The 27,280-nt window shown below is 37.9% G+C and overlaps 1 protein-coding gene and 2 non-coding genes across 3 annotated transcripts; 2 read left to right on the top strand and 1 right to left on the bottom strand.

The window, feature by feature from the left end:
• Positions 1–2,205: 2,205 nt before the first annotated feature.
• On the bottom strand, positions 2,206–2,312 carry LOC130721656 (small nucleolar RNA R71). The gene has a single exon (XR_009013577.1). It is a non-coding gene; the product is annotated as a small nucleolar RNA R71 (small nucleolar RNA).
• Positions 2,313–24,416: 22,104 nt separating this feature from the next.
• LOC130721583 (uncharacterized) lies at positions 24,417–25,056 on the top strand. The gene has a single exon (XM_057572385.1). The coding sequence runs from the start codon at positions 24,471–24,473 to the stop codon at positions 24,783–24,785; it is 315 nt and encodes a 104-aa protein (XP_057428368.1). The 5' UTR covers positions 24,417–24,470; the 3' UTR covers positions 24,786–25,056.
• A 112-nt stretch (positions 25,057–25,168) lies between these two features.
• On the top strand, positions 25,169–25,242 carry TRNAN-GUU (transfer RNA asparagine (anticodon GUU)). The gene has a single exon. It is a non-coding gene; the product is annotated as a tRNA-Asn (tRNA).
• Positions 25,243–27,280: the final 2,038 nt, after the last annotated feature.

Here is a 27,280-nt window from a genome sequence, read left to right as displayed (position 1 = left end):
CCTCTTCCTCTTGCTACCATCAAATTCAGTAGCTTTTGCCTTCCCTTTCTCATTCAGATTCACTTGTGTCTCATTCTGATCTTCTGCCTCATTATGTACTCCATCCTCATTCATTGGATTGCTTGCATCATTAAGTTCCTATCACATGTAAAAAAAAAAATTTAACATTAATTATTATAATGAAATAAGTCATATTAAAGAGAAGAGAATGCTACCATTTTACCTGGGGTGCTTGTGTCTGAGGAGTTCCGTTGGGGGCATTCTGGGTGATAAGTGCCATATTTTCCTAGTTTTCATACACATTTTAGGCACTTATCTCAAGTGGTTTATGAGAAATCCCTATTAGTTTCTCCCATCTTGATTGGAATTTGTTATTTGATTGAGAGTTAAGCTCAAATGTGTTTTATGACTGATTATATTCTCAAATTTTGATGTAGGGTCTAAGTTCTCAAGGAAAAAGACATATTTTTATGAGACTTAGAGAATTTCTGGATCAGCAGGGTGCCCAGCGCTTGTCAGTAGCCGCCCAACGCTTGGGGCGGTTACAGAAACCCAACCTTGAAGTAATTGGGCGCCCAGCGCCCATAAAGGGCCGCCCAGCACTCTGCACAGATGTAAAAGTTCATTATAAAAGGATTTTCTTCATTTTCAGAACAAAACGGGGTTTTTGGAGAGAGAATTCGAGAGAGAACAAAAAGGGAAGGAACTTAGAGCTTGGGTAAGCTTCCATCGAGCTGGAGCTACGCCGAAGTCGGCACGGATCATCACTTCCATCCTATTTCTCTTGTAAGCTTGTCTAGCTTCCATGTCTATGGATAGCTAAGCTTTTCTTTGTTAGGATTTGGTGTAGTACCTTGACTCTATGTATCTAATTTAGTTCTTATGCATATGAATCTATCTATCTCTTGATTTCAATGGTATAATCTTGTTCTTAAAGCTTGTTTTAACTTGATCAATTAGAACTTGATTAGAGATTTGATGTGTGAGTGAAAACTACATATTTGAATTGGATTTAGATTATATCATCTAATAATCCTAATTGCTAGACATAGAGTTAGGTTTGTTAGTCGTTAAACACCCGAATCAATCACGCTTCGCTTTGTTAGTTATGCGAGACATCGGTAATTAGGAGAGCGAACCGTTAATCTTCTCATGTAAGGAATTAATGAGTTAGATAAGAACTGGTGTGATGGAATCAAGAATATAATGATTCATATGTGTTGAATTTACGGATTCATAACAGTTAAGGTGCGAAACCCAATCCTAACAGTTTTCTCAACCTGTTTAAACCCGTTGTTATTATCGCTTTTCTTTATATTTACGACGTATTTCGAAACAATCAATCAAAAACTTTGTTAAATTCATTGCTTAAGTGGTTTTACTAAAGAACGACGTTGTATTTCCAATTCCCTGAGGACGATAAAAACCCTTTGCTATACTACGATTGAATCTTGAAGGATTCGAAAGTGGTTAAGTAAAAATTCTTTCAACAAAATGGCGCCGTTGCCGGGGAATTGCGTCAATACAAAAGCATTGCTTTAGTTTCTCATCTTGAGCAATTGTGAATATAGTATATAGTTTTATTTATCTTTTTATTATCTTGTTGACTGACTTTCTTGGCTAGGTTGTATTTTCACTTTGTTTATGCGAGGTAAAACTCCAGCTGATCAACTATTGTTCGATCCAGAGATCGAAGCTACATCTAGGAGAAACAATAGCAAGACAAGGAGGAGAAAACAATTAGCTGAGCAAAGGAGGGAGCAAGAAGCAACGTCTTCCTCAATCTCTTCAGTAAGACAACAGACAGAGACCATGGCTGCAGAACCAGCTGGTGGTGGAAATGAGGATACAAATGTAGGATTTGTGAACTTCACTCCAAGGAACATAACCAGGATTGGTAGGCCTGCAGGTGCTGCTAGGCCACCTGAAGTGAAGACTGGATTGGTGCAGCTGATGTATGCTAATCCTTTCGCTGGCTTGGATCATGAGAATCCTTACACTCATCTGACAAAGTTTTATGAACTTTGTTGTGCTGCTGGAATTAGCCAAGCTGAGGAAGAAGCTGTATTTCTGAGGCTCTTCCCTTTAACTTTGATTGGGCAAGCAAAGGATTGGTTCTTGGATCAACCACAAACAACTTTAGCTGATTGGAATGAATTGGAAAAGAAATTCATGACCAGGTACTTTTCTGAATCAAAATATATGGATTGTAGAACTGCTATTTCTACTTTTTCCCAAAGTACAGGTGAAAGTTTACGTGAAGCTTGGGAAAGATACAAATCCATGCTGAGAAGGTGCCCGAATCATGACTTTGATGCCAAGACGCAAATCCATCTTTTCAGAAAAGGTCTTCAACAACAAAGCAGGATAATGGTGGATGCAACTTCAGGAGGTTCTTTGATGACAAAGTCTCCAACTGAGGCCATTCAGATCATTGAGGCTATGGCTCTAAATGACCACCAAGATCAACATAATAGAGGACCACCAAGGAGAGGAGGCGTTCTGGAATTGGGATCAAGTGATGCTATCTTGGCCCAAAACAAGCAACTGCAGCAACAACTAGATGAAGTGAAAAAGACTCTGAGTGATCTTCCCAAACAACTTCGGGAGATGCAAGATTCTTCTTCCAGAAAGCAGGTGAACAGGTGTGATGTGTGTACTAAGGATCATCCAACAGAATACTGTCAATTACAGGAAGAGGAGGTTCACTACCTAGGAAACCAGCAGAGGCAAGGGTACCAGAACAACTATCCCAGGGGAGGTAATCAACAATACAACCAACCTTGGAGGCAAGATGCAGGGCCTTCCACCAGTAGGGCACCACCACCTTACCAGAATCAGTCATACCAACAGCCGCCACAGAGCAAGAATCCAACATTAGAAGATACAATGAATCAGTTCATGCAGATGACTATGACCAATCAGAAGAACACAGAAGCTTCTATTAAGAATTTAGAGATCCAAATGGGCCAGTTAGCAAAGCAGGTGGCTGAGAGTCATAAAGGAGCATTCACAGCAAACACTGAACCTAATCCAAATCAGAAGTGCAATGCGATCTTCACCAGAAGCGGAAAGGCGGTTGGTAGGGATATTGATGAGGTAGTGAGTGAAAAAAATGATAGAGGTGAAGAGAAAGAGAAAATGAGTGATAATGAGGAGATTGAGAGGGAGGTGTTGAAAAATAAGAGTGATAGTGTAAATAAGCAAGAAAAGAGTGATGAAGAGAAAACAAAAGAAAAATGTGAGGAAAAGGTAGGTGATAGTGGAGAGAAAAGAAAGGTGGGAGGAAAAGAGAATGCATTTAAAGACAAAGAGAAAGTTATCCAAAAACCCCCACTTGAGAAGAGACTTCCTTATCCACATGCTCCTACCAAGGCGGACAAGGAAAGGCAATTCACTAGGTTCATGGATATCTTCAAAAGGCTTCAAATCAACATTCCATTTGCAGAGGCTTTGGAGCAAATGCCAACATATGCAAAATTCATGAAAGAGTTGCTGACAAAGAAGAGAAAGTTTCAGGATGAAGAAGTTGTTCACTTGGGAGCTCATTGCAGTTCCTTTATTCAGCATTTCATACCTGAGAAGATGGATGATCCTGGAAATGTAACAATTCCAGTGACAATTGGTACTTTAGCAGTGGGAAAAGCTCTGATTGATTTGGGAGCCAGTATAAGTCTTATGCCACTTTCCATAATGAAGAAAGCAGGTGGTATGGAGCTTAGACCAACCAGGATGTCTTTACAGCTTGCAGACAGATCAATCAAATATCAAGTTGGCATAGCAGAGGATGTACTGGTAAGAGTTGATAAATTTTTAATTCCCGCTGACTTTGCTATTATTGATATTCCAGAGGATGAAGAAGTTCCAATCATCCTGGGGAGACCCTTCATGAGGACAGCAAGAATGGCAATAGACATGGACATTGGGAAGCTGAAAGTGAGAGTCCAAGATGATGAAGTTCAATTTGATCTCTATGAGGCCATACAACATCCAAAAGACAAAGGACAATGTTTCAAAATTGATGCAATTGATGAAGTTTGCAGAGAAGCTGATAAGAAGCCTTGTGTGTTTGATCCTTTGGAGGTAGTTCTCATCAACATGTGTTGTTGCTCACAATTCAATGAACTGGAGGAAAAAGAAATCGAGAAGTGTGTGCAAGAACTTAATCTTCTCAAGGAAATACCCTCTGAGAAAGTGGTAGTGGAGAATATCATGAAAGAGGAACCAGTGGAAGCTGATACAAGGAAAGATGATCAGAAGATGGAGCTGAAACTCTTACCTGCTCATTTAAAATATGTGTTTTTGCAGGGTGAAACAGGTAAGCTAGTGATCATTAGCAGTTCTCTATCACCAGAGGAGGAGGAGAAGCTGATTGAAGTTATCAAAGCAAATCAAGAAGCTATAGGTTGGACCTTATCTGATCTTAAAGGCATTAGTCCTTCTTACTGCATGCACAAGATCATGATGGAGGATGATTTCAAGCCTGTAGCACAACCACAAAGAAGATTGAATCCAACCATGAAAGAAGTAGTCAGAAAGGAAGTGGTGAAACTACTAGAAGCAGGTATGATTTATCCTATTTCTGATAGTTCTTGGGTGAGTCCAGTGCAGGTAGTTCCAAAGAAAGGAGGCATGACTGTGATTACTAATGACAAGAATGAGCTGATTCCGACAAGAACAGTCATAGGTTGGAGAATGTGTATAGATTACAGGAAGCTGAACAAGCCCACCAGAAAGGACCATTTCCCATTACCATTCATGGATCAGATGTTGGAGAGATTATCTGGGCAGGCCTTCTATTGCTTTCTTGATGGATACTCGGGCTACAATCAAATTACAGTCAACCCAGAAGACCAGGAGAAAACAGCTTTCACATGTCCCTTTGGTGTTTTTGCTTATAGGAAAATGCCATTTGGGTTGTGTAATGCTCCAGCAACCTTTCAGAGATGCATGCTTGCAATATTTTCAGATTTGGTGGAGAAGATCATTGAGGTTTTCATGGATGATTTCTCAGTATTTGGTGCTTCCTTTGATTTATGTTTGCAAAACTTGGACACCGTGTTGAAGCGGTGTGTGGAAACCAATCTGGTTCTTAATTGGGAGAAATGTCACTTCATGGTGACGGAAGGAATTGTCCTTGGGCACAAAATCTCATCAAGAGGAATTGAAGTGGACAAAGCAAAAGTGGAGGTTATTGAGAAGCTACCAGCACCAACAAATGTCAAGGGCATCAGAAGTTTTCTTGGTCATGCTGGGTTTTATAGACGTTTCATCAAAGACTTCTCCAAAATTGCCAAGCCATTGAGTAATCTCTTGAATAAGGATACTTCTTTTCTCTTTGATAATTCTTGTTTAGAAGCTTTTGAAAAATTGAAACAAAGTTTGATATCTGCTCCTATTATTATTGCACCTAATTGGAATCTTGATTTTGAATTAATGTGTGATGCTAGTGATTATGCAGTTGGAGCAGTTTTAGGTCAGAGAAAGGATAAGGTTTTTCATGCAATTCACTATGCTAGCAAGGTTTTAAATGAGGCTCAGATAAACTATGCTACTACTGAGAAAGAATTGCTAGCTATAGTGTATGCACTTGAGAAATTTAGAAGTTACTTGATAGGTTCAAAAGTTATCATTTTCACTGACCACGGAGCTATCAAGTATCTTCTGACAAAACCTGATTCCAAACCTAGATTGCTTCGATGGATTCTTGTAACACCCCGATTTCGGTGGCGTCACTTTAGTAACCAAAATAAACTTAATGCGGAAAAACGTGAATATTTTTTTTTTTTCGATAATAACTAAGACAAGACTGAATTAAATAAAACCCAAATGCTAAAAGGTAATAAAACTAATATACAACATATAAACAGCCCCCGCTGTAAGTAACAACCTCGTCACGAGTAACCTCCAGTGACGGAAAGAAAAGTGCAACGCCCGTAGGCAATATATACAAACCAAATGAAAAGGGTGAAGTGCCCGCAACACCATCCCTCAAAACTGAGAATCAGCTGACCCAATGGCCTAAAAATAAGACCTCCTAAGTCCAACCAACTCTCTGTGATTCCCGTAAGGAAACCACACAAAAAGCTATAGGCGGATCTACCCTGTCCCCTAAGTAACAAATGAAGCAAGACTGTCAGAGCTAAAACTCTACTCCTACACTAATCCTAACTCGAGGAGCTCATACCAACACTCAAAACTATGTGCTAGCATGATCGTCGTCTGAATCAGAATCCAGAACGACCAAGTCTACCAACCCTATCCGTCCTCCCCTCGCAACCGCAGTACGCTCCGATGCTGGACTCACGGGCTTAGGGCCCGAACCCTGATCATCAATGATCGCAACAGAGGGTGCACTAGACCCTGCCGAAGGCACTCCCACTGGAATCTCCTCTGAGGGATCCTCCTCCTCTGAAGATGACGGTGGCGGCGGTGCTCCTCCGAATCCTGGTCCGCAGTGAACGCCCGGTGGCAAGTTGAAGCTGATAGAGCATCGCCTCAACACTCCTGACCTCAAGAGTCCTCCACTGTCCACGTGGTCCTCCATGATGCGCCCCGAATACGTCGCTCGATGGCTCAAGGGGTCAACCACCCACGACCTGGGGTCGTCCTGATCGATCATCTCGTACCTAATCCCCCCCGAAGGGTGGACCATGGTGAACCAATCCGCAATATTCATCTGACAAAAGGCGTTGTCCGCCAAAACACACACAGAAGACGCGAGGGTCAACTCTAAAGAACTATGTAGATAATAAACCCAATAGGTACAAGTAATAAATAGCCACTTAGGCTTATAACTAGAGATGTCATTCCTAGGGTTGCATGTTCCATATCGAATGTAAATGACAACAATAACAAATAGCATGTTCCAAATAGGATTGACAAATAACAATCACACTCAACAACTAAATTAGTATGTATGTTGCATGATATGCAATGCAGGTTAACCCAGTCAACCAATATGCAATCCGGAACGGATGGACATCATCGGATCAGCCCTTCACCAGCCACGGTGGTGCCATTTCGGCCCGTGATGCCTCTTACTCCCACATCATCATGTAGTCAGATCAGCATAAAACCCGAAGGCCTGCCATTTCGGTCTGCTACTAAGAGTCACCTAGCAGCGCTCTTACGCGGAAATCCTGGTCTTATAACCAATTTTGGAATCCGCCGTGGTCCGGTATCTCGCCGTGTTTAAACCACTTAATGAGTGCATGCAATGCAGTGATTAGCCAAACAACGTCTCCGACCTCACTCGACACGTCGCCACGTGTTCTAACTAAATTAATGTCTTTAAAAGCTTACCCTAAGGTAAAGTCGATTCTGCGACAAAATACAATAATCATAAAACGAGTGCAACCACTCACGATGACTCTTCGGGTCATCAATACTCTCACGAAGTCTCACGCTTTAGTGAAGTTTCATGCTCTCACAAGGTCTCACGCCTCAGTGGAGTTCCATGCTTTCCACAAGGTCTCACGCCTCAGTGGAGTATCCCGCATTCACAAGGTCTCACGCCTCAGTGAAGCTTCTCGGCTCATCCCTTGGATGGCTAACAAATTGCTCAACGAGCGAAAAAGTACCAACATACTCAGAACTTACCAAACTCCTCAACACTTGGATCCGACGACACTCCTCGTTTTTCCAAAACTATGATTTGACTTCCAATGCCTTCCTTCGAGATTGTTATCATTACTTAAAGATTTTGAGGTTATTTAAGGTCTTATGAATTTTCTTTATAAAATAGATTCCATTTTGTCTTATCGCAAGTCTTATACATTTGCAGGATCTCCCAATCCCAAGTCGCTTCCAGAGGAGGTCTCGATCCACTAAACAAAATTAAGGCCCGAACCTCGTTCGTCCTATCAAACTTTCTCAAAACTCTCAAAATAAAATCGGCATGACCTGCCCGCTATTCTCACCATTCAGAATCTCAGATTCCAGTACAGAGCATATTTAAATCATCACAATCAACAACATGTCATATATCAATAAATCGCATCATAAACACTTAGCACTTAGCATATAAAGCATGCACCACACATCCTAGATTACCCACATAGCACATAGCATGTAAGTCAATCTCAAAAACATTCAGTAGATGAATCATCTACATTGTCAGCCGAAGCCTCAGAAAACATTTTCCAATCACACACAATTCCAGTGCATAAACAGTAAACAATGTCGAAACATCGACCCTAAGAATTAACTAGAGATTCAGTGAGAAGCCCTCACCTGAAGGTTCTCCAGTATGATCGTCAAGCGCTTCCTCGCACTCAAAGTGTTGTTCCTCAGAGAAATCCTCAAAAGCACCTTTACAACAAAATCACAGAATACTATAAGAATCTATCGAAAACTAAGCTATCGATACTTACTAAGGTTACTCGAAGTAATCTATACTCTAAGGTACGATAATCTAGCGCGAAAGGACAAGTTTTCGGAAAAGGAAATTTTCCTCCTCCCCCCTATAGGGCTCGGCCACTTTGGTTAATTGTGGGGTTCGATTTTTCTTCGATCAAACTTGGTTCCTATGCTTTCATAAGCCGTAACTAAGGGTATTCTGAACTCGGAAAAATTATCGGATCAAAAACTGTCGCAGGGGTATTTTGGTCATGATTTTTAACTTAGGATTTTCAAAACTGAAATCCCAAAAATAAAATTTTGCAGGGACGTCACCAACGACGTTTATGACAACTAATCCTACTAGCACTAAGCTAAGGCGATAGTTTTCAGCCTAAAGGTTGAAGCTTTACACCAAAAACTCCAAAAATGGGTATTTTAGGTTCAAATCGATTCCGGCGGAATTCCGGCGACATAACGGAAAATCTAACCCGGCAGAAGTGATCTTGGGCGCATAAGGAAGAGGTTTAGAATCAGAAATGAAAGATTCAGGATAGTTTTGCAAAAACCCATAAACTATCCACTCAGAAAACTCTACAGAAAAGCTATGGAAAAAGCGATCAGAGGTAAGGATTAGCGACTATACCTCGAAGCCTTGAAGCAGCAACTGATTGATCGACGATCAAGCAAGGTTTGAACAAAAACTCTTCTTCCTTCTTCCTTGTTCTTGGCCGCGGGTTTGAAGAGAGAAAATGGAGGAGAATTTGAGTTTTTCTTCCTTTCTTTGCTATATATAAAGGTTGGAAATTCGCGGGAAAAAGAAAGTTTCGCGAATCTGATTTTTCCGGCGTCATTCTCCGTGAATTAATAGATATGTTTTGGCAACAGAATTCCAAAACTATAAAGAGGTCTCCTTGTATTTTTGGCAACTAATGCATAGTCGGTATAAAACTATTTTACCCGATAAGTTGCTTTTTGCATCGAATGTCGGAATAGAAAACTTCCTTCGGAAGAAAGATTGAAATCATCAAGAGAAACGGGTGTACGCGTGTAGAATATTCATTTGAAGCTCTGAATAGATAAAGTCCCCATAGTCGGGTGATTCTAGGGTTTTGAAATACCAGGGTTTCGGTTTCGGCAAACTTCCGATGATTGGAATCGGACGTTCGTAGATCCTAGAGTTTCGCCTCGAGACGATCGTGATATATGGAAAAAGAGAAGTTCTAACATTTCTCTGAAGATTTTTGGAATTAACTGCCATCGTGCCTAAAAGTGAAAATTAGCTATATACTAGGGTTTCTGACCTAGGTTTAAGCGTGTAACGATCGTGCTATAACTTTTATCGATCATAATGAAATCCTTGAACTTTTCCTGAACTTTCTCCTTCATAAATATATTTCATTTAATAAACTTTCGTTCAGGTTTCCCTTCACATTACATCAACCCTAATCGTGAATAAGAAGTTTATTCACTTAGCATAAACTTAAAAACTCGGGCCTTACAATTCTCTTATTGCAGGAATTTGATCTAGTAATAGAGGACAAGAGTGGCAAAGAGAATCAGGTAGCTGATCACTTATCAAGGCTGGTGAATGATGAGGTGACCACAAAAGAAAAAGAGATAGCAGATGCATTTCCTGATGAGAAGTTGTTTCTAGTTCAAGAAAGGCCATGGTTTGCTGATATGGCCAATTTCAAAGCTACAGGTGTGATTCCAGAGTTCAATTTTCACCAGAAAAAGAAGTTTCTCAGAGATGCAACTCAATTTGTGTGGGATGATCCTTATCTCTTTAAGATGGGAGCTGATGGTTTGTTGAGAAGGTGTGTAGCTTCAAATGAAGCCAAGGATATTCTCAGACACTGTCATAACTCTGCTTACGGAGGTCATTACAATGGAGAAAGGACTGCGGTAAAGGTCCTTCAATCTGGTTTTTATTGGCCTACCCTCTTTAAAGATGCTCATTTTCATGTTCAGAGATGTGATGAATGCCAGAGATCAGGAGGAATAAGTAAAAGAAATGAAATGCCCTTGCAAAGTATCTTAGAAGTTGAGGTTTTTGATTGCTGGGGTATGGACTTCATGGGACCCTTCCCATCTTCATTCTCTAATGAATATATCTTGGTAGCTGTTGAGTATGTGTCTAGATGGGTGGAAGCAGTGGCGACTCCCAAGGCTGATGGCAAAACTGTTATCAAATTCTTGAAGAAGAACATTTTCAGCCGTTTTGGAGCACCAAGGGTCATTATCAGTGATGGAGGTTCTCATTTTGTGAATTCTCAGCTAGCTAAGGCATTGGAGCATTATGGTGTTAGGCACAAGGTAGCATCACCTTATCATCCACAAACCAATGGGCAAGCTGAGGTATCTAATAGAGAAATCAAGAAGATTCTGGAGAAAACTGTGTCAAGTTCCAGGAAGGATTGGTCTCAGAAGCTTGATGATGCTCTATGGGTATATAGGACTGCATACAAGTCCCCGATAGGCTTAACCCCTTTTCAATTGGTTTATGGCAAGGCTTGTCATTTACCAGTTGAATTGGAGCACAAAGCCTATTGGGCTCTTAAATTTCTAAACTTTGATTTGAATCTTGCAGGTGAGCATAGGAAGAATCAATTGCATCAGTTAGAAGAAATGAGGCTTCAAGCCTATGAATCTTCCAAACTGTACAAGGAAAAGGTGAAAAAGTACCATGACAGCAAGATCATCAAGAAGACCTTCAGGCAAGGTCAACATGTACTCTTATTCAATTCTAGGTTGAGGTTATTTCCTGGAAAGCTCAAAACCAAATGGTCAGGTCCGTTTATGGTTAAAGATGTCAAGTCTTATGGAGTTGTTGAGTTAGAGGACCCTGAAACTAAAAAGACTTGGGTGGTAAATGGTCAGAGATTGAAGCCTTACCTAGGTGAGGATGTGCATAGGTTCACTGCAGCGGTGACCTATTTGGATGATCAGTGAAAACAATACAGGTGTCAAGCTAGTGACGTTAAAGAAGCGCTTCCTGGGAGGCAACCCAGTGTTCGGTTAGATTTTACAGTTTTTAGTTATTCTTAGTAAGTGACATGGTGATTTTGTGAAGTTTTAGCTAAATCTGTGTTTTTATGTGCTTCACAGCTTTTGATTACCATTTTGAGCATGTTTAGTATAGTTTTATGTTCATGTGGTGTGTCTTGAAGTCATTTGATATTTCAGTTCTTAATTCAGTACTTTTTGGAACTTGAGAAGTGATTTGGGGAGATTATGTGTGAATGTATGTTTTCAGGCTTCCAACAAGTTTTAAATGTTGTATATAGATGTTATGGAAGCTTAACTTGAGAAGAGAATGAGAATATCAAGATTTGGTATGATGAGTTATGTTTACTGTTTGAAACTTGTCTTTTGTAAGCATGACTTGTGAACTGTCAATGAATGATGGTCAAATGTTGAGTTTTAAAGCATGGACATGTTTTATATAATGTTTTGAACTAAATAAATCCATAGACATGCCTCAGAAGTGGAAAACTCAAAATTTGACCACCTCACTTGTGAACTTTAAAGTTGAGTAAAAAACTGTCAAAGTATGATTGATTTGTGAAATATGGAATGGAGGTTGTGTTGAATGATGATGATCTTGGGCACAAAGATATCTTACAAGGTCTTTTATGAAGAGGGGGTGTGTGATCTGTGTTAAGTAAGTAGTCTTAAATGGTTAGAATGATGTTTAAAGGAGAAATTTTGCTGCTATGAGGCGCCCAGCGTGTCTCAGAGGATGCTCAGCAGCCTGGGCAACACTGGCACGAGCGCCCAGCGCGTCTCAGAGGATGCTCAGCAGCCTGGGCAACACTGGCACGAGCACCCAGCGCGTCTCAGAGGGTGCTCAGCGGCCTGGGCAACACTGGCACGAGTGCCCAGCGCTCCTCAGAGGCCGCCCAGCACCCTGATCCAATTCTTAAAAAAAAAAAAAAAACAAAACAAAAAAAACAAAAACAAAAACAGAAAAATTTCTTTTTCTTTCTCACTTAAAACACGCACACACTTACACAACACACACAGCACACCCACGAAACTTCTTCTCCTCCCCCTTTTCAAATTTCTTCTCCTTCCACTTTTCAAGCAAGTGATTGCAATCTTCTTCCTCCATCAATCTACTTTCGTTCCATTCCTTTTTTCTCATGTAAGTTCTTTTTCTTCTCCTCTTTCCTCTCTTATACATGGAATTCGAACCTAAGCTTAGGAATTGAGCTGTGTTGCACGGGTACGGGTACGGTACCCGGTACGGGTACGGTATTGGGTACGCGGTACGCGATTTTTGAAAAAACAGGGGTACGGGTACGTTAGATATATGTATATATTTTTATATATAATATTTAAATAGAAATAAATTATAAAAAAAAGAGATAAATATAACTAATTAAAATAACATCCAAGACATAATATTAAATTGTCTTTGCTGAGAAAATGAGGATCAACATTTTTTTTTTTTGAAACTGAGGATCAACATTAAACACTGGTGAATGTGGATATAGGTGTATATGTACAGAACACGAGCAACCAACACATATATATGAGTATGACACTACGTGCCCATTATCTAGCATCTCACAAATCCAGGTGTCTCACCTTAGTCCAACTCCTATTTTCCTCATATCACCATATCTTCAAAATTCTCATATTCAGTTTCATTCACACCAAAACAACATAAAATTGATGTCAGCAAGTGGAGATAAAAAAATCGATTTGAGAGGGGTGGAATAAACTGCACAACGGGTCTTTGATATGACTCTCGCAGGGTTCAGGAGATCAACCAACCGGGTCTTTGCTTATTCCTTTCCCGGATCGATTCTCTTTTTTTCCTTCTCTCGACGGTGGCTGCTGCTATTTTTTTTCCTTCTTTTCACGCGATTTAGGGTTCTGCTTCTTTTTTTTTTTTAAAGACCAAAACGACGTCGTTTTGGCCCGTAACCTTTTTTTTTTGGTAACGGGTACGTACCGGGTACGTACCCTATGCGTACCCGACGCGTATGCGTACCGGGTACGTACCCGGTACGGGTACGCGGCCAATTTGGCCGTACCCATGCATCAGAGGAATTGAGGGTTTTCAAAATTGTTTGTCAAGAAGCTTGTTTTTGGGTTAGATAAGGAATGGGTTTTGCATGTATATGACCAATTTCATGCTACCTCTTGGTTAGGGTTCCTAATTTAGGATTGAAGTGATGTTGCTATGAACCCTAGAATTAGAAATTGGGGGTTTTTGAAATTTATTGGTTCTTTTTGGAACTAGTTCTTGGAATTCAAGATGCTAAAACATGTTGACAGTATGTGTTTCCAATTTGAGAATTTTTGTTCCACATGAGACATGAATCTTTCATGCTAAGTGTTGCTAATGTGAAGAATTCATGTTAAATGTAAGGTGATGCTTTGTATGTGAATATGATTGTTTGGTCATTAGAATGAGATGAACTTAAGTGAATAGGCTTTTGATTGAAGAATTTCAATGGGATGTTTGTCTTGTGATGAACTTGGATGATTGCAATGTTATGTGAATCTCTTTTACTAATATCTCAGCTTTGGGCATTGGATTTTCTGGTTATTTTGCAGGTCTAAAAACAAGCTTACAGTTCAAAAGAAGGCACGACTTGCACCTTCATCTTCAAGTTCTAGTGGACCAAACTTCAATGATTTTGAAGAAAACACAAGCTATGATGAGACCAAGTTCAAGTCAGCAGCCACTCAAGCAAAATATGATTCAATCAGAAAAAAACCAATCGTGTCTGAAAGGATAGTAACACTCAAGCCTACTGATTATCCAGACTTCATGGACGAGATTATCAATAGAAAGTGGGAGAAGGTAGCTAAACCAAACTCCACTTACCATCCTGAAGTGGTGAAGCAGTTTTATGCGAATGCTTTTTATTCTAAGGAGGCTAGAGAGCAGAGATACTCTTGGGTGAACAATATACGGGTACCCTATGACATGCAAGCAATCAATAAATTTTTAGGGAATCTATGGAAGACACCCAAGAAGTTGTGCACGTACCAGCAGATGACAAATGCGGGCTTAAACAAACCAAATGGACATCAGGTCGATTCTCAGGATATGTATGAACCAGCTGGCCATTGTTTGGAATACTTTCATCTTAGCTAATGTCCATCCATCATCTCATGTGTCAACTTTGCCACTTGCCAAAGCATGCTTGATGTGGAGCATTATTCAGAAGCAACCTGTGAACATAGCTGCTGTTCTTTCCAATGCTATTGCCGACAGCATCAATAATATTGACAGAAAACCCAGTTCCATTGTTTTACCTTCTTTGATCACTTCTCTTTGCAGGTCCCATAAAGTACATGTACCAGTGGAAGGTCAGGTTGCTCTCACAAGTGAAATCACTGCACAATATGTCAATAATAAGTGTCAACCTATGAGGTTAAATGTTGTGATAGAAAAACTCATCAAGAAAGAGATGTTGAAGCCTCCACCTAAGGAGCCACCAACTGTGCAACCACCATCACAGAGGGACATGCTGCAACAAGTACTTACTCAGCAGAACCTTCAAAGTCAGAAGCAACAAGCATGCTACAGGGCCATTACTGGACTCTATGAGAGCTTTCAGAGTATCTATGGGTCACACAAAGACTATGTGGGCCTCCCATTTGCAGATTATATGGCAGCTAATCAGTGGCCTGAGGACAGGCCAATTGGCAGAGAGGAAGAGAGCAACACTGATGGATCTGATGAGGAGTATGAGGAGGATGATGATGATGCAGAGGATTGAGGACTCACCATTATTCAGTGACTTTTTTAGTTTTCTGCATTTTATTTCAGTTTTAGTATTTTAAATACTTTAGTATGTTGATACTTTAATTATGTGCTTTGGTTTTAGCACTTTGTTTGATGTTGGTATGCTTAGGTTTATTTTGGGATGGGAGCTCAGTTTTGCTCAAATTTTGGATGACTTTGGAATTGGTTGGTTTGAGAGCAAGCATGAACTATGAAATGCCAACTGAGTGCATGATTTTGTGTTTTTAAATTCATGATCATTGTGTTTTGCACTCACTTGATGCCATGACATGATATTAATGCATTATTCACATGAGGTCTTAGGCTCAATTTGTTTGAAAATGCTTGAAATCAAGGATACATACCTAAGCCGGTGAGGGAGTGTGACCAAACACTAGTGAGAAGAGAGAAAGTGAGAATCATCATTGTTTTACATAGTTGAACTTGCTTGAGTCTCTAATTGTTTGAAATTGCATGGAAATGAAAGAAAATGATCAAGGCATTTTGTTCATTAGAGTAAATAACTACTTAGCCATATAGCCTACCTTTACTTAGGAAATCACTTTGTTACCCCACTTGAGCCAAAAAAAAAAAAAAAGAAAAAAAAAATTGAAAATTTCTTTGTTTTGTATATGATCCCAAAGCCTAAAAAGAAAAACAATGTCTCTCCCTCACTTTCTTAGTTAAGAGAGCATGAATGATGGGATTGTATAAATGTGTAAGTTAGGGGGAATGGAAACCATTGAACATATATTATGTTTTGTGTAGTGATTAATGTCAAACTTCTCAATCTTTGTTAAAAAAAAAATGAAGAAAGAAATGCGAGTATAAAAAAAAATAAAAAAAAAGAGAAAAAATAAGGATTGAGAAGTTGAAAGGGAATGAAAGGGTTGATGAGTCATAAAATGTTAAGAAAATGGTGACAAAAGAGAGAATAGTTGAGAAGAGAGTAAAAGGTAGCTAGATATAAATTGTGATACATGTCGTTTTATGCTCTCTTAACTAGAAAGTATTTGAATATCTAGAAAAACCAATGTTCTTTTGAAACCAGGCCCCATTACAACCCTAGAAAGACCTATGTGATTCTTGATTGACCATGCAGTTTGATGATTACTGAGACGGGTAGCAAGTTTGATTTGTGTGATTCATTGATAGATTTGAGTGAAACACTTACCCTTGAACTCTTGAGTTGTGCATTTGGAAAGTTTTGAGTGAATCCTTGATTAAAAGTAGGAAATTCAAATTGTGCTTAGAATCTCATGATTGGGTATGCTTTCTTATCATGGTTTTTGGTTAATTGTTGTGGGCTTCACATGTGCTTAAAATCATGCAATGTGTAAAGTTTTTTTTAAGATGGTTGTTCATGAGTCATGCTTGTTTAAGAACAAATTGTATATATGTGTTTTGTTTACCAATACCTTTTGTTTGAGGGCAAACAAGGTTCCAAGTTAGGGGGAGTTGATAAGCGCCATATTTTCCTAGTTTTCATACACATTTTAGGCACTTATCTCAAGTGGTTTATGAGAAATCCCTATTAGTTTCTCTCATCTTGATTGGAATTTGTTATTTGATTGAGAGTTAAGCTCAAATGTGTTTTATGACTGATTATATTCTCAAATTGTGATGTAGGGTCTAAGTTCTCAAGGAAAAAGACATATTTTTATGAGACTTAGAGAATTTCTGGATCAGCAGGGTGCCCAGCGCTTGTCAGTAGCCGCCCAGCGCTTGGGGCGGTTACAGAAACCCAACCTTGAAGTAATTGGGCGCTCAGCGCCCATAAAGGGCCGCCCAGCACTCTGCACAGATGTAAAAGTTCATTATAAAAGGATTTTCTTCATTTTCAGAACAAAACGGGGTTTTTGGAGAGAGAATTCGAGAGAGAACAAAAAGGGAAGGAACTTAGAGCTTGGGTAAGCTTCCATCGAGCTGGAGCTACGCCGAAGTCGGCACGGATCATCACTTCCATCCTATTTCTCTTGTAAGCTTGTCTAGATTCCATGTCTATGGATAGCTAAGCTTTTCTTTGTTAGGATTTGGTGTAGTACCTTGACTCTGTGTATCTAATTTAGTTCTTATGCATATGAATCTATCTATCTCTTGATTTCAATGGTATAATCTTGTTCTTAAAGCTTGTTTTAACTTGATCAATTAGAACTTGATTAGAGATTTGATGTGTGAGTGAAAACTACATATTTGAATTGGATTTAGGTTATATCATCTAATAATCCTAATTGCTAGACATAGAGTTAGGTTTGTTAGTCGTTAAACACCCGAATCAATCACGCTTCGCTTTGTTAGTTATGCGAGACATCGGTAATTAGGAGAGCGAACCGTTAATCTTCTCATGTAAGGAATTAATGAGTTAGATAAGAACTGGTGTGATGGAATCAAGAATATAATGATTCATATGTGTTGAATTTACGGATTCATAACAGTTAAGGTGCGAAACCCAATCCTAACAGTTTTCTCAACCTGTTTAAACCCGTTGTTATTATCGCTTTTCTTTATATTTACGACGTATTTCGAAACAATCAATCAAAAACTTTGTTAAATTCATTGCTTAAGTGGTTTTACTAAAGAACGGCGTTGTATTTCCAATTCCCTGAGGACGATAAAAACCCTTTGCTATACTACGATTGAATCTTGAAGGATTCGAAAGTGGTTAAGTAAAAATTCTTTCAACACTGGGTTACTTCAACCTCCTCCATCACATGGGGTGTAATAACTTCCTCCTCATCCACCACATGGACCACAGGGGGTGTAATCACAATCACAACATTCTCATCCTCATTAAAATTAGGGGGTGGAATAACCTCAAAAGGGACTGGTTCCAAATGCTCATAGTAAATCTCGATCTCTTGGTTGTTGGACTTAGATGCTAAGCATGCATCCATTAGGTCAGAATCAGTGCAAAGTTCATTTAACTTAAGCACATCTGGAACTTGAGGATTACGCCACCACATCTTCATAGTCATAACATATCCATGTTCCCTTGCCATAGCTTCCAGATCAAATAGGTTCAGCCTGTCAGAATCAAGATCCTCCCACACACACATAGTTCCCCCAAAGTATGAGGCAGTGCCATCCACATGCAAACTTATCTCACCACCATGCATCAATATCACAGTGATCCTTGAATCCATCTACACCACAATAGCAAAATAAAATCTCAGAATTTCACAATCTTAAGGGTTTCAAAATTTCACAATCTTACACCCACAATCAATCTCATTCCTTATAAAACCCCAAACCCAACTCTAATATACCAACATACCAACTTCAGAGAACCATATAAACCATAAAAATCATATCTTTTCCACAAAAATTCATGTCTTTTCCATAAAAATCATAACTTGAACTTCAAAATCGCAGACAAGGTTCAGATGTGTCGAGATTTAGGGTTAACATGCATAATGGTAAGAAATTTCAACTGCAGATTGCAAGGACTTGGGGTTTGGGAGACATACCTTGACGCTGCAAACGAAGGGTTCGCCCTCCTTCGTTCTTCTTCCTCAGCGAGCGACAGAGCGATTTTTCACAACACCAGCGAGCAAGAGAGCTTCCAAGCTTCCAACTAGTGTCTTCTTCACAGCACAACCGATTCACCCTCTTTTCTCTCTCTCAATCTTCTCCAACGTTCTGCTTTCATGGAGAATAGGAGGAGTTTCTAAAATGGAGGGAGATTGTAACAAGGACCAATGTGACCTCCTTTTAACCCAATCAGAATCCAACACATACCTAGGGACCAATTTGACTTCTTTTGGATCTTTCATTTTAGGGGGGAACATTTTCTATTTCCACGTAGGCATTGATTGTGGGAAAAAAAAAATTCCATGTTAGTAAATGGTTAACGGACGTTAGGGGATTTTAACGTCAGAGACTACTATGACTATTTTTTGCCACTTCTAGGGACCGCGAGCCTAATTAAATTCATCCAGGGACGATTCTGAAGTTGGTGGGAACTTCCAGGGACCAATGTGACCATTTACCCGTTTGCAACCCAATTCCAAGGTTTTTTTTTTTAATTTAATAAATTACTAGTGTTTTTTACCCGCGCGTTGCACGGGGAATACATCTATTATACTTGATAGGTCAATTAATACCTTGATCATTAAAAATATAATAAACAACTGATGAAATAGAAGAGTATGAAATGATGAGAAAAGTGGACAAAAAGTCTTAAATTAAAACCCTTGTTGCATAGATTGAACTTCGTACAATTGAATAACTAATAAAAAAATTGGTTAACCAAATCTCAAATTATGCAAAACATATTAGGGGAGTTGGTTTAATGATGGCTAATAAACAATAGCTGATTTAATCTACAATGAAAAAAAGAGAAAAGATTCTTTATGTACGTGATTATGCGAGTTCATTTTTTACACAATAAAATAAACTAAGTTTGACCCATATCAACATGAAGTCGTTTCACATTCTTCATGAGCCTAAAGACAATAACACAAATTATAGATATGAAGAATCACCAATAAAGCATTCAGAACACATTTTAATCTTAGAAAAAAAAGAATGTACCGCGAAATTTGTTATTGTATTTGATACATTAATTAATACTTAATGAAGGTACTTTCTTGTTAAAATATATTTCTTCCCGTAGGAGAATTTAACTCCTATAATAATTTGTACAAAAAAATTAAAGTGGACTATATTATTATGTAGTAAAAAATTAACATCAAACTATATTATATTATGTTTTTCTTGTAACAAAAAAAAATCCGATGAAATCTTATTAACATTTATTTTTATGTAGAAGTATTTTCATGTAAAATATTCTTCCTATATATACAAGCTTTTAGGCCCTTTCTAATACATTTAGATCCAGCTTCTCCTTACTCTCAGGATGCCTGAAAGTCTTTTCTCAAGTCTATCTGGTGGGTAATATCGATGAAGATGATGACACCCACCATACCTTGCTTGCTTCAAGGTCGATCTCTTGTATCCTCCTCCTGCCGAAGACTTTAAGAGTAAACCTTGCCATTCCAACTTTCATCGATCGAGTTTCAGTTGCTTTTTCTGTTGATCCAGGTGAGAAAGCTTACTAAGGCAACCTCTGCTTTTTTCTATCTCCCAATATAAGAAGCATGTTGCTTTGCTCTTATAGTAGTACTAATGGGCGTACTTTAGAACAAATTTCTAGCGAAGGTCTTGATTAGGATTAATACTCTAAAAATAAATAATAATATAAATTAAGATAAAATTCATAAATAAACAACATAAATCATAATCAAATCTAAAATTTAAAAATGTACTAAATGAAAATAGATAAAAACTATCAAAATCTAGCAAATCACAATAAAAACTCATAAAATCCGGGAATTAATTAAAAATCCGAAAATTCAATAAAAATACCCTAAAAATTAATTAATACTCTAAAAATAAATTAAGATAAAATCAAGAAATAAAAAACCTAAATCCTAATTAAATCTAAAATTTAAAAATGTATTTTAAACAACATAAATCCTAATCAAATCTAAAATTTAAAAATGTACTAAATAAAAATAGATAAAAACTATCAAAATCTAGCAAATCACAATAAAAACTCATTAAATCCGGAATTAATTAAAAATCCGAAAATTCAATAAAAATACCATAAAAATTAATTAATACTCTAAAAATAAATCAAAAATAAATTAAGATAAAATCAAGAAATAAAAAACCTAAATCCTAATCAAATCTAAAATTTAAAAATGTATTTTTTATTAAGGAGAAATAAGGTAAGGAAAAATCAGGGCACATGTGGCAAGTGGGGCCAAGGAGAAAGAGCTTACATGTAAAATATTAGGTGAGAATTAATCTGGGAGCGACACGTCACTAACTTGACCTGTGAGAGCGACACATCATGCTAGAAGTTGTTCTTTTCTAATATATATTGATATTGATGATATTGATTGATATTGATATTGATTGATATTGATATTGATATTGATTGATATTGATGACCTGATGCAGCACGTGAAATTACAGTGTATATTTACTGATATGAATAGAGGTAAAATAACTACAAACTTATGTGAATAATCAACCGTACACGAACATGAACTCAATTAATAGGTGAACTTGTAGGTAATTTCTATAAAGAGCAATTAAGTGCAATGCTATATCCTACAAACTTTTCTACCAAGGAAATTTTCTACAAAAGCCTTAGTATTAGAACATCTTCAATGCTAGTTCTTAATTCTTAGTTCTTAGCATTATTCATGTGGGTCTGTACTGCCACATGTGCTTAAGCAACTCTCAAGCAATTTTGCTCAACCATTAGTTTTTAGTTCTTAGTTTTTAGCACTATTCATTTGGTCTCATCATTCACATTATTTATACTTTTTATTTTCATAAAGTAATAAAATAAAACTCAAAAAGTAATAAAATAATTTGGATGAGAGAGAGAAAATAATTTTTATGCTAAGAACTCAAAAAGTAAGAACTTCACGTCATTCACTTCGATGGTTAAGAACTCAACTCTTAGTTATTTGCTAAAAAATAAGAACTAAGAATCTTGCATTGGAGATGCTCTTATCTCCAAAGCTAGTTCTTCGCATTATTCATGTGGGCCCGTACTGTCACATGTGCTTAAGCAACTCTTTGCCAATTTTACTTCAACCATGAGTTCTAGTTCTTAGCACTATTCATCCGGTCCCAAAATATCATTATATTGATGTTTAGTTATATTGACATACCCTTATTTAAATCCAATCTGAGTCATTGTAGAGAGAGAATGATAGATATTAATTACTCAAGTAATTGATGAGAATTATGATAAATAAAGAAATGGCACAAGGAGGGGGTTGAATTGTGTTTAAGAAAAATAACATTTATTAAACTTTTTCAAGCAAATATAAGTTCTTAAAGCTTTTCACAAAAGAGTCAAGGTGCAGCAAATATATAGTTATACACATTAGCAATAAAGAACTTAAAGCAAATAAGAACTACACAAGAGATTTTATCCTGATTCACCATAAATCGATGAGTAACGTCAAGGCCTTGATATGTCCAGGCCAAGAGTTTTAAAGACTTCTCATCAACAAGTATTTAAAATGACATTTTCCAAATCCGAAAAAGGATTTTGCTTCTACTTAGGCCTCTTCGCAAAAAGTGATGTAGAAATATTAAGATCAAGTTACTTTTTTACAAGTGTGTACAAAATATGACACTAAAGATTATCAAGAGTATTTCAGAGCGAGATTTGACTTGTATGTGCTCTAATTATGATGAACAAATGAGTTCTTAAGACTTTTTTACTAGTTGTTCAAATGCTGAAAAAAATGAAAGAATTGTAATTGCTTCAACTGTTCAAGTCCTCATATTTTATACTCCTCTTCTTAGGTTAAGAGACATTGCATATCGTCTGCTTAACCGTCCAAGCCTTCCATAGTACAAACATTCATTTGAGTTGTCTAAATTACCCATGATTAAGTTTGGGTTAAATAACCTACCATCCAATCACATTTGAGATAAATGAGTTGGAAATAAATTAATAAATAAAATATAGAAATTCCAACTCACTTATTTGTAATGTGATTGGATGGTGGGTTATTTAACCCAAACTTTATCATAAGTCATTTAGTCAATCCTACATTTATTTTGGGTGTTTGCTACCATACCACAACACTTAGTTTGGGTATGATATATGAGTTAATGTGTACCAATTAAATAAATCCAGAGTGTAATTAATTGAGCATTTTCTCTTATTATTTTTTCTATCAAACAAAGGCTATTATAAATTTCATTATTTACATAGTAATCCTTAGTTAATGTATCAATTGAAAATGACCACCACCACCACCACCAGAAACAAACATAGAATTTCACCAGAAATAGCACCTTCAACCCCACACCTTCAACTTCAATTTCACCAAAAACAGAAATCGATAGTTAACAGATCTCGAAAAACCCCAAAAATTGATCTTCAATGTCCAAAACAGCACCTTCAACCCGAATCCAAAATAACACTCTCTCTTCAATTCCAAATGGATTGACGTCGAACACTCTCTCACCCTGACCCAACTCCTCCCAACCCTCGTCAACGCCGCAGATCGACATAGATCTGGAAAAGCCTCGCCCGCCATGAGGAGGAAGAGGAACGTGGCGGCCAAGACCCAAATCGGGCTGAAAACGACGATCAACGGCGAGAAGAAGATCAGGGCGAGAACGCTTTCAGCGAAGGTGATGCCGGTGAAGAGGAGCAGAATTGCACCGGTGATCACGAGGATGAGAAGGCCGGCGAGCTGGGTTTTCGACGTGGGTCAAGATCTATATCTGCAAAGGATAGGGGTCAAGCTTTTAGGGTCGAGGTCGCTAGGCGGTGGTGGGGATTCAACCTCTGAGTGCGATCTGGAGAAGGTGGAAGAGGATCGGTGGGGAGGTGGTCGTTGAGCGGTGGGGATTCAACCTCTGAAACCCTAACATGGAGCGTGCTTGAGAGAGAGCGTTGCTTCCTTTTTCCATGGAAGCAATTTTCCGATTCTGATTTCTCTTTTTCTCTTTTTCAGATCTGTGTTGTGGTTGGGTTTTGGTGTTCATATTTTTTGTCTTTCTTTTTTTTCAAATCTGAATTATGGAAGGTTAAATGAGGTTTTGACTTTGGTAAGGGAGATGTTGATGAGAAAGATGATGATGAAGGATGAATTTTTAGGTTAAGATGAAGCTTAATCTCTTTTCCTAAATGTGAAAACCCTAAAACGCACAAAAAAGAAGTTTCATGAAATTGGGTTACCACTTACCACTTAATGAAATTACAAAAATGTTAGGACCATAACATAATTAATACAAATCTTTTTTTTTGTTTTTCGTTAATTTTTAAAAAGAAAAATAAAGAAGTCAAAGTTTACAGTCAAAGCAAATCCTATTGGTCCACATCACTCAGGTATGATACAATTGTGGTATGGTAGTATTCACCTTTATTTTGCATGTAATGCTTTTACCCGTTTTTGTACTTTGCTTCAAAGAAGGCTTTGGAAATGGTAATTTAAGAGGTAGATACAATCTTCGTGTAGTGAACATTTCCTATGGAGTTGGTAGAAAAAAATGAGAAGAGAAACTGCAGGAATAGGAACTCTTTGGACTACCCCACAAAAACATACCATGATTTAAACCAATCACAAATGAAATATTAATGAACATCTCCTACAAACGTAGTTTTCATGTTTCCACGTTCCGGCTACAACGACGCGTAGCAACTACGTGTTGGAAACATAGCCAAGGCATGGTGAGACGTGGCTAAACAACACATGAACTAGCTTGTTTCATCATATTCTTTCTCTTTTTCTCATGCATGCATGTTTTGAGGCAATTGAAGTGGTGTGCAAGAAACTATTAAGTTATAAAAAACCAGTATCTTTAAGGGTCCATCATCATCATCATCATGAGTGGTGGAGACGAAGAGTGGAGAAAAATGGCAGACACGCACAAAATGAGTCCAGAGCAAGTGAAAGCAGCAGGGGTAGAAGCGTCAAAGAGACCCCCAGGTCATGGTCCTGGTCCTGCTGGTGGAACCCTTCACCAGACAAAATCACTTCCTTTCAGCTTCACAACCATGGCTCTAGCAGGTTTGCTTATCACAGGTGCTGTGGGATATGCTGTCTTGTATGCAAAGAAGAAGCCTGAGGCTAGTGCTATGGATGTAGCCAAGGTTGAAGTGGGAGTTGCAACGCCAGAGGAGACTCGCCCTAGGAAATAAATAGCTACCAATATGCCAAACACATGACTTGAGTTCTTGTGAATTTTTTAGTTCAGGGTTGGTTTCTTTTTCCATTTTAAGGGGAAATGTTCAAGGGTGGGGCTGACCAACACAGCTTAGTACGTAATGCCACTTGTAAGAGGCGGTAGTAGCCACTTAAACATTTTTCATCCATTTGTGTTCATTTTTGTTTGTAGAAGTTCAATCTGACTATGGTTGGCCCCTTATACAAGGCTTGGGCTCGTTTAACTGTTTGAGTGTGTACCTTCCTTCCGACAAAAAAGAAGTGTTTGGACCTTTCTACACTGCAATTGAATTTACAACTGGATGAGATATTCTATTGGTATAATCAAATACGATAAAAAGATGTAACTAACCAAAAAGCTGGAATAGCTCAGCTGGTTAGAGCGTGTGGCTGTTAACCACAAGGTCGGAGGTTCGAACCCTCCTTCTAGCGTTTTTTAATGGAAAAGCCATATTTTTCCTCTTTACTGCCACTTCAGCACGTTGTTTCCGGTTTCAAAGGGTTTTCAGGCCACTTGTGACACAATCGTTTTTTTTAAGGCTTTTTGTCAAGTGATAGTATTGGTTGAAGTGATGAACAAATCTACCATCATGTTGAGCTGTAAGACCCTAAAACCTGCATAGAATCAACAAGTTGCAAAACCAAACTCATCTAGTTTAATAGAGATAAGCTGACACTTTGTTTCTAGGTAATTTGAGTGAATGGATTTTGGCATGAAAACTCTCTTTTTGTTGTTTGAATATGGATTGAAATAGGGGAAGCGTATAAACATCCAGTGCTCGTCACTAGTCGTCTAATTTGAGATTTACTCACAGTTAAGGTTCCTCAGCACGTTGTTTCCGGTTTCAAAGGGTTTTCAGGCCACTTGTGACACAATCGTTTTTTTTAAGGCTTTTTGTCAAGTGATAGTATTGGTTGAAGTGATGAACAAATCTACCATCATGTTGAGCTGTAAGACCCTAAAACCTGCATAGAATCAACAAGTTGCAAAACCAAACTCATCTAGTTTAATAGAGATAAGCTGACACTTTGTTTCTAGGTAATTTGAGTGAATGGATTTTGGCATGAAAACTCTCTTTTTGTTGTTTGAATATGGATTGAAATAGGGGAAGCGTATAAACATCCAGTGCTCGTCACTAGTCGTCTAATTTGAGATTTACTCACAGTTAAGGTTCCTCATCTCTCTCCCAGGGTATATTGTTTGAGGATCGAACCTAATAGCTCTTTTCACATACTCAGCTTGCGTTGCCAACTGAGTTATTTCTATTTGAGACCATCATAAAAATAGAAATTTCACTATCTATACTCGAATTTTTAACTCAACGGTTCAAACATCAACTTTTAACCACCATAACCAAGGCTTGTTTATTAAAATTTAATCATTAATAAAGCACTATAAAATGAATAATATTTAAAATAGCTACATGTTTAGTATTATGTATAGGACAATAATAGATGAATATAAACCTAAAGAACTCATATCTTACCCAAAACATGGAACTTATTCTAAACTCATGAAAAGGTTTGAAGCAAGAGCCAAGGGGTCGGGCATAAAGGGAGCCACATGGTCCCCTGAAATGGCCGATTTGCCAGCGAAAAATCACCTCACACACCCTAACCATTATCAAAATTTGGGACCCTCATTCAAAAGCCACCATTATTTATACATGATAAGCTTTTGCCCACGCCTAATTTCACCCATGATTAATTTCTCCTTACCCACACATGCGCAGATGATTGGACAATAGGTGGTTGACTGGTTGTGACTTGTGACACCCTTTTATTCAAGTTTTTAACTGAGTTTTGGACATAATTAACCACTACTTGTCAATTGTCATATAATTATGCACTACTTGTTAACATCACTTTAGGACTTCTTGCTCTCAATTATGGCTCAAAAAAGAAAAGGAGTGATATAAATTTTGGCAGAGTGACTCTTTAGACATATTACTTTAGGACAAATTTTAACAATCACAACAATATTTTGTAGCCATTAAAAACCATCTCGAAATAATGTTATATAAAATGCGTCTCAAAAAGTGTTTGCATCATTTTTGAAAGAAAAAAGAAGTGCCTGCTTTTGGCCTCAAGGAATTTTATAAGATTAGCTATATAATATGGCATTCGACATCTAGGAACTTTATTAGATCAATCTATAATATTACATTAGAATTCTATGAATGCCATAGTATCACACATATACCGAACTTATGATTAGAGGATTTTGTGGACCCATGTGGAAGCCACTCGCCATCACACATGCTACCACACCAAGGGGACATATAGCTTCACAACATGGATACGTGTCATGGCACATTTAAATGGTTCAAGAGAAAGTAAAATAATGGAAAATATTTTATTCACACCAATTTATCCACCACCTTTAAAGAAAAATAGAGATAAAAAAAATGGAAAATAAGAAGAAAAAATTGACGGGATAAAATAAAAGATCGAGAAAAAGAAAAAGAAG

Source organism: Lotus japonicus, chromosome 5 (genome assembly GCF_012489685.1).
Source record: "Lotus japonicus ecotype B-129 chromosome 5, LjGifu_v1.2".
Classification (NCBI taxonomy): Eukaryota; Viridiplantae; Streptophyta; class Magnoliopsida; order Fabales; family Fabaceae; genus Lotus; species Lotus japonicus.
The sequence above is the reverse complement of the archived record's forward strand: the minus strand, read 5'-3'. Positions and strand labels throughout refer to the sequence as shown.

Bases quoted from the DNA above. Each gene is read 5' to 3' on its own strand.
- LOC130721583 (XM_057572385.1), top strand. From the start codon at position 24,471: ATGAGTGGTGGAGACGAAGAGTGGAGAAAAATGGCAGACACGCACAAA.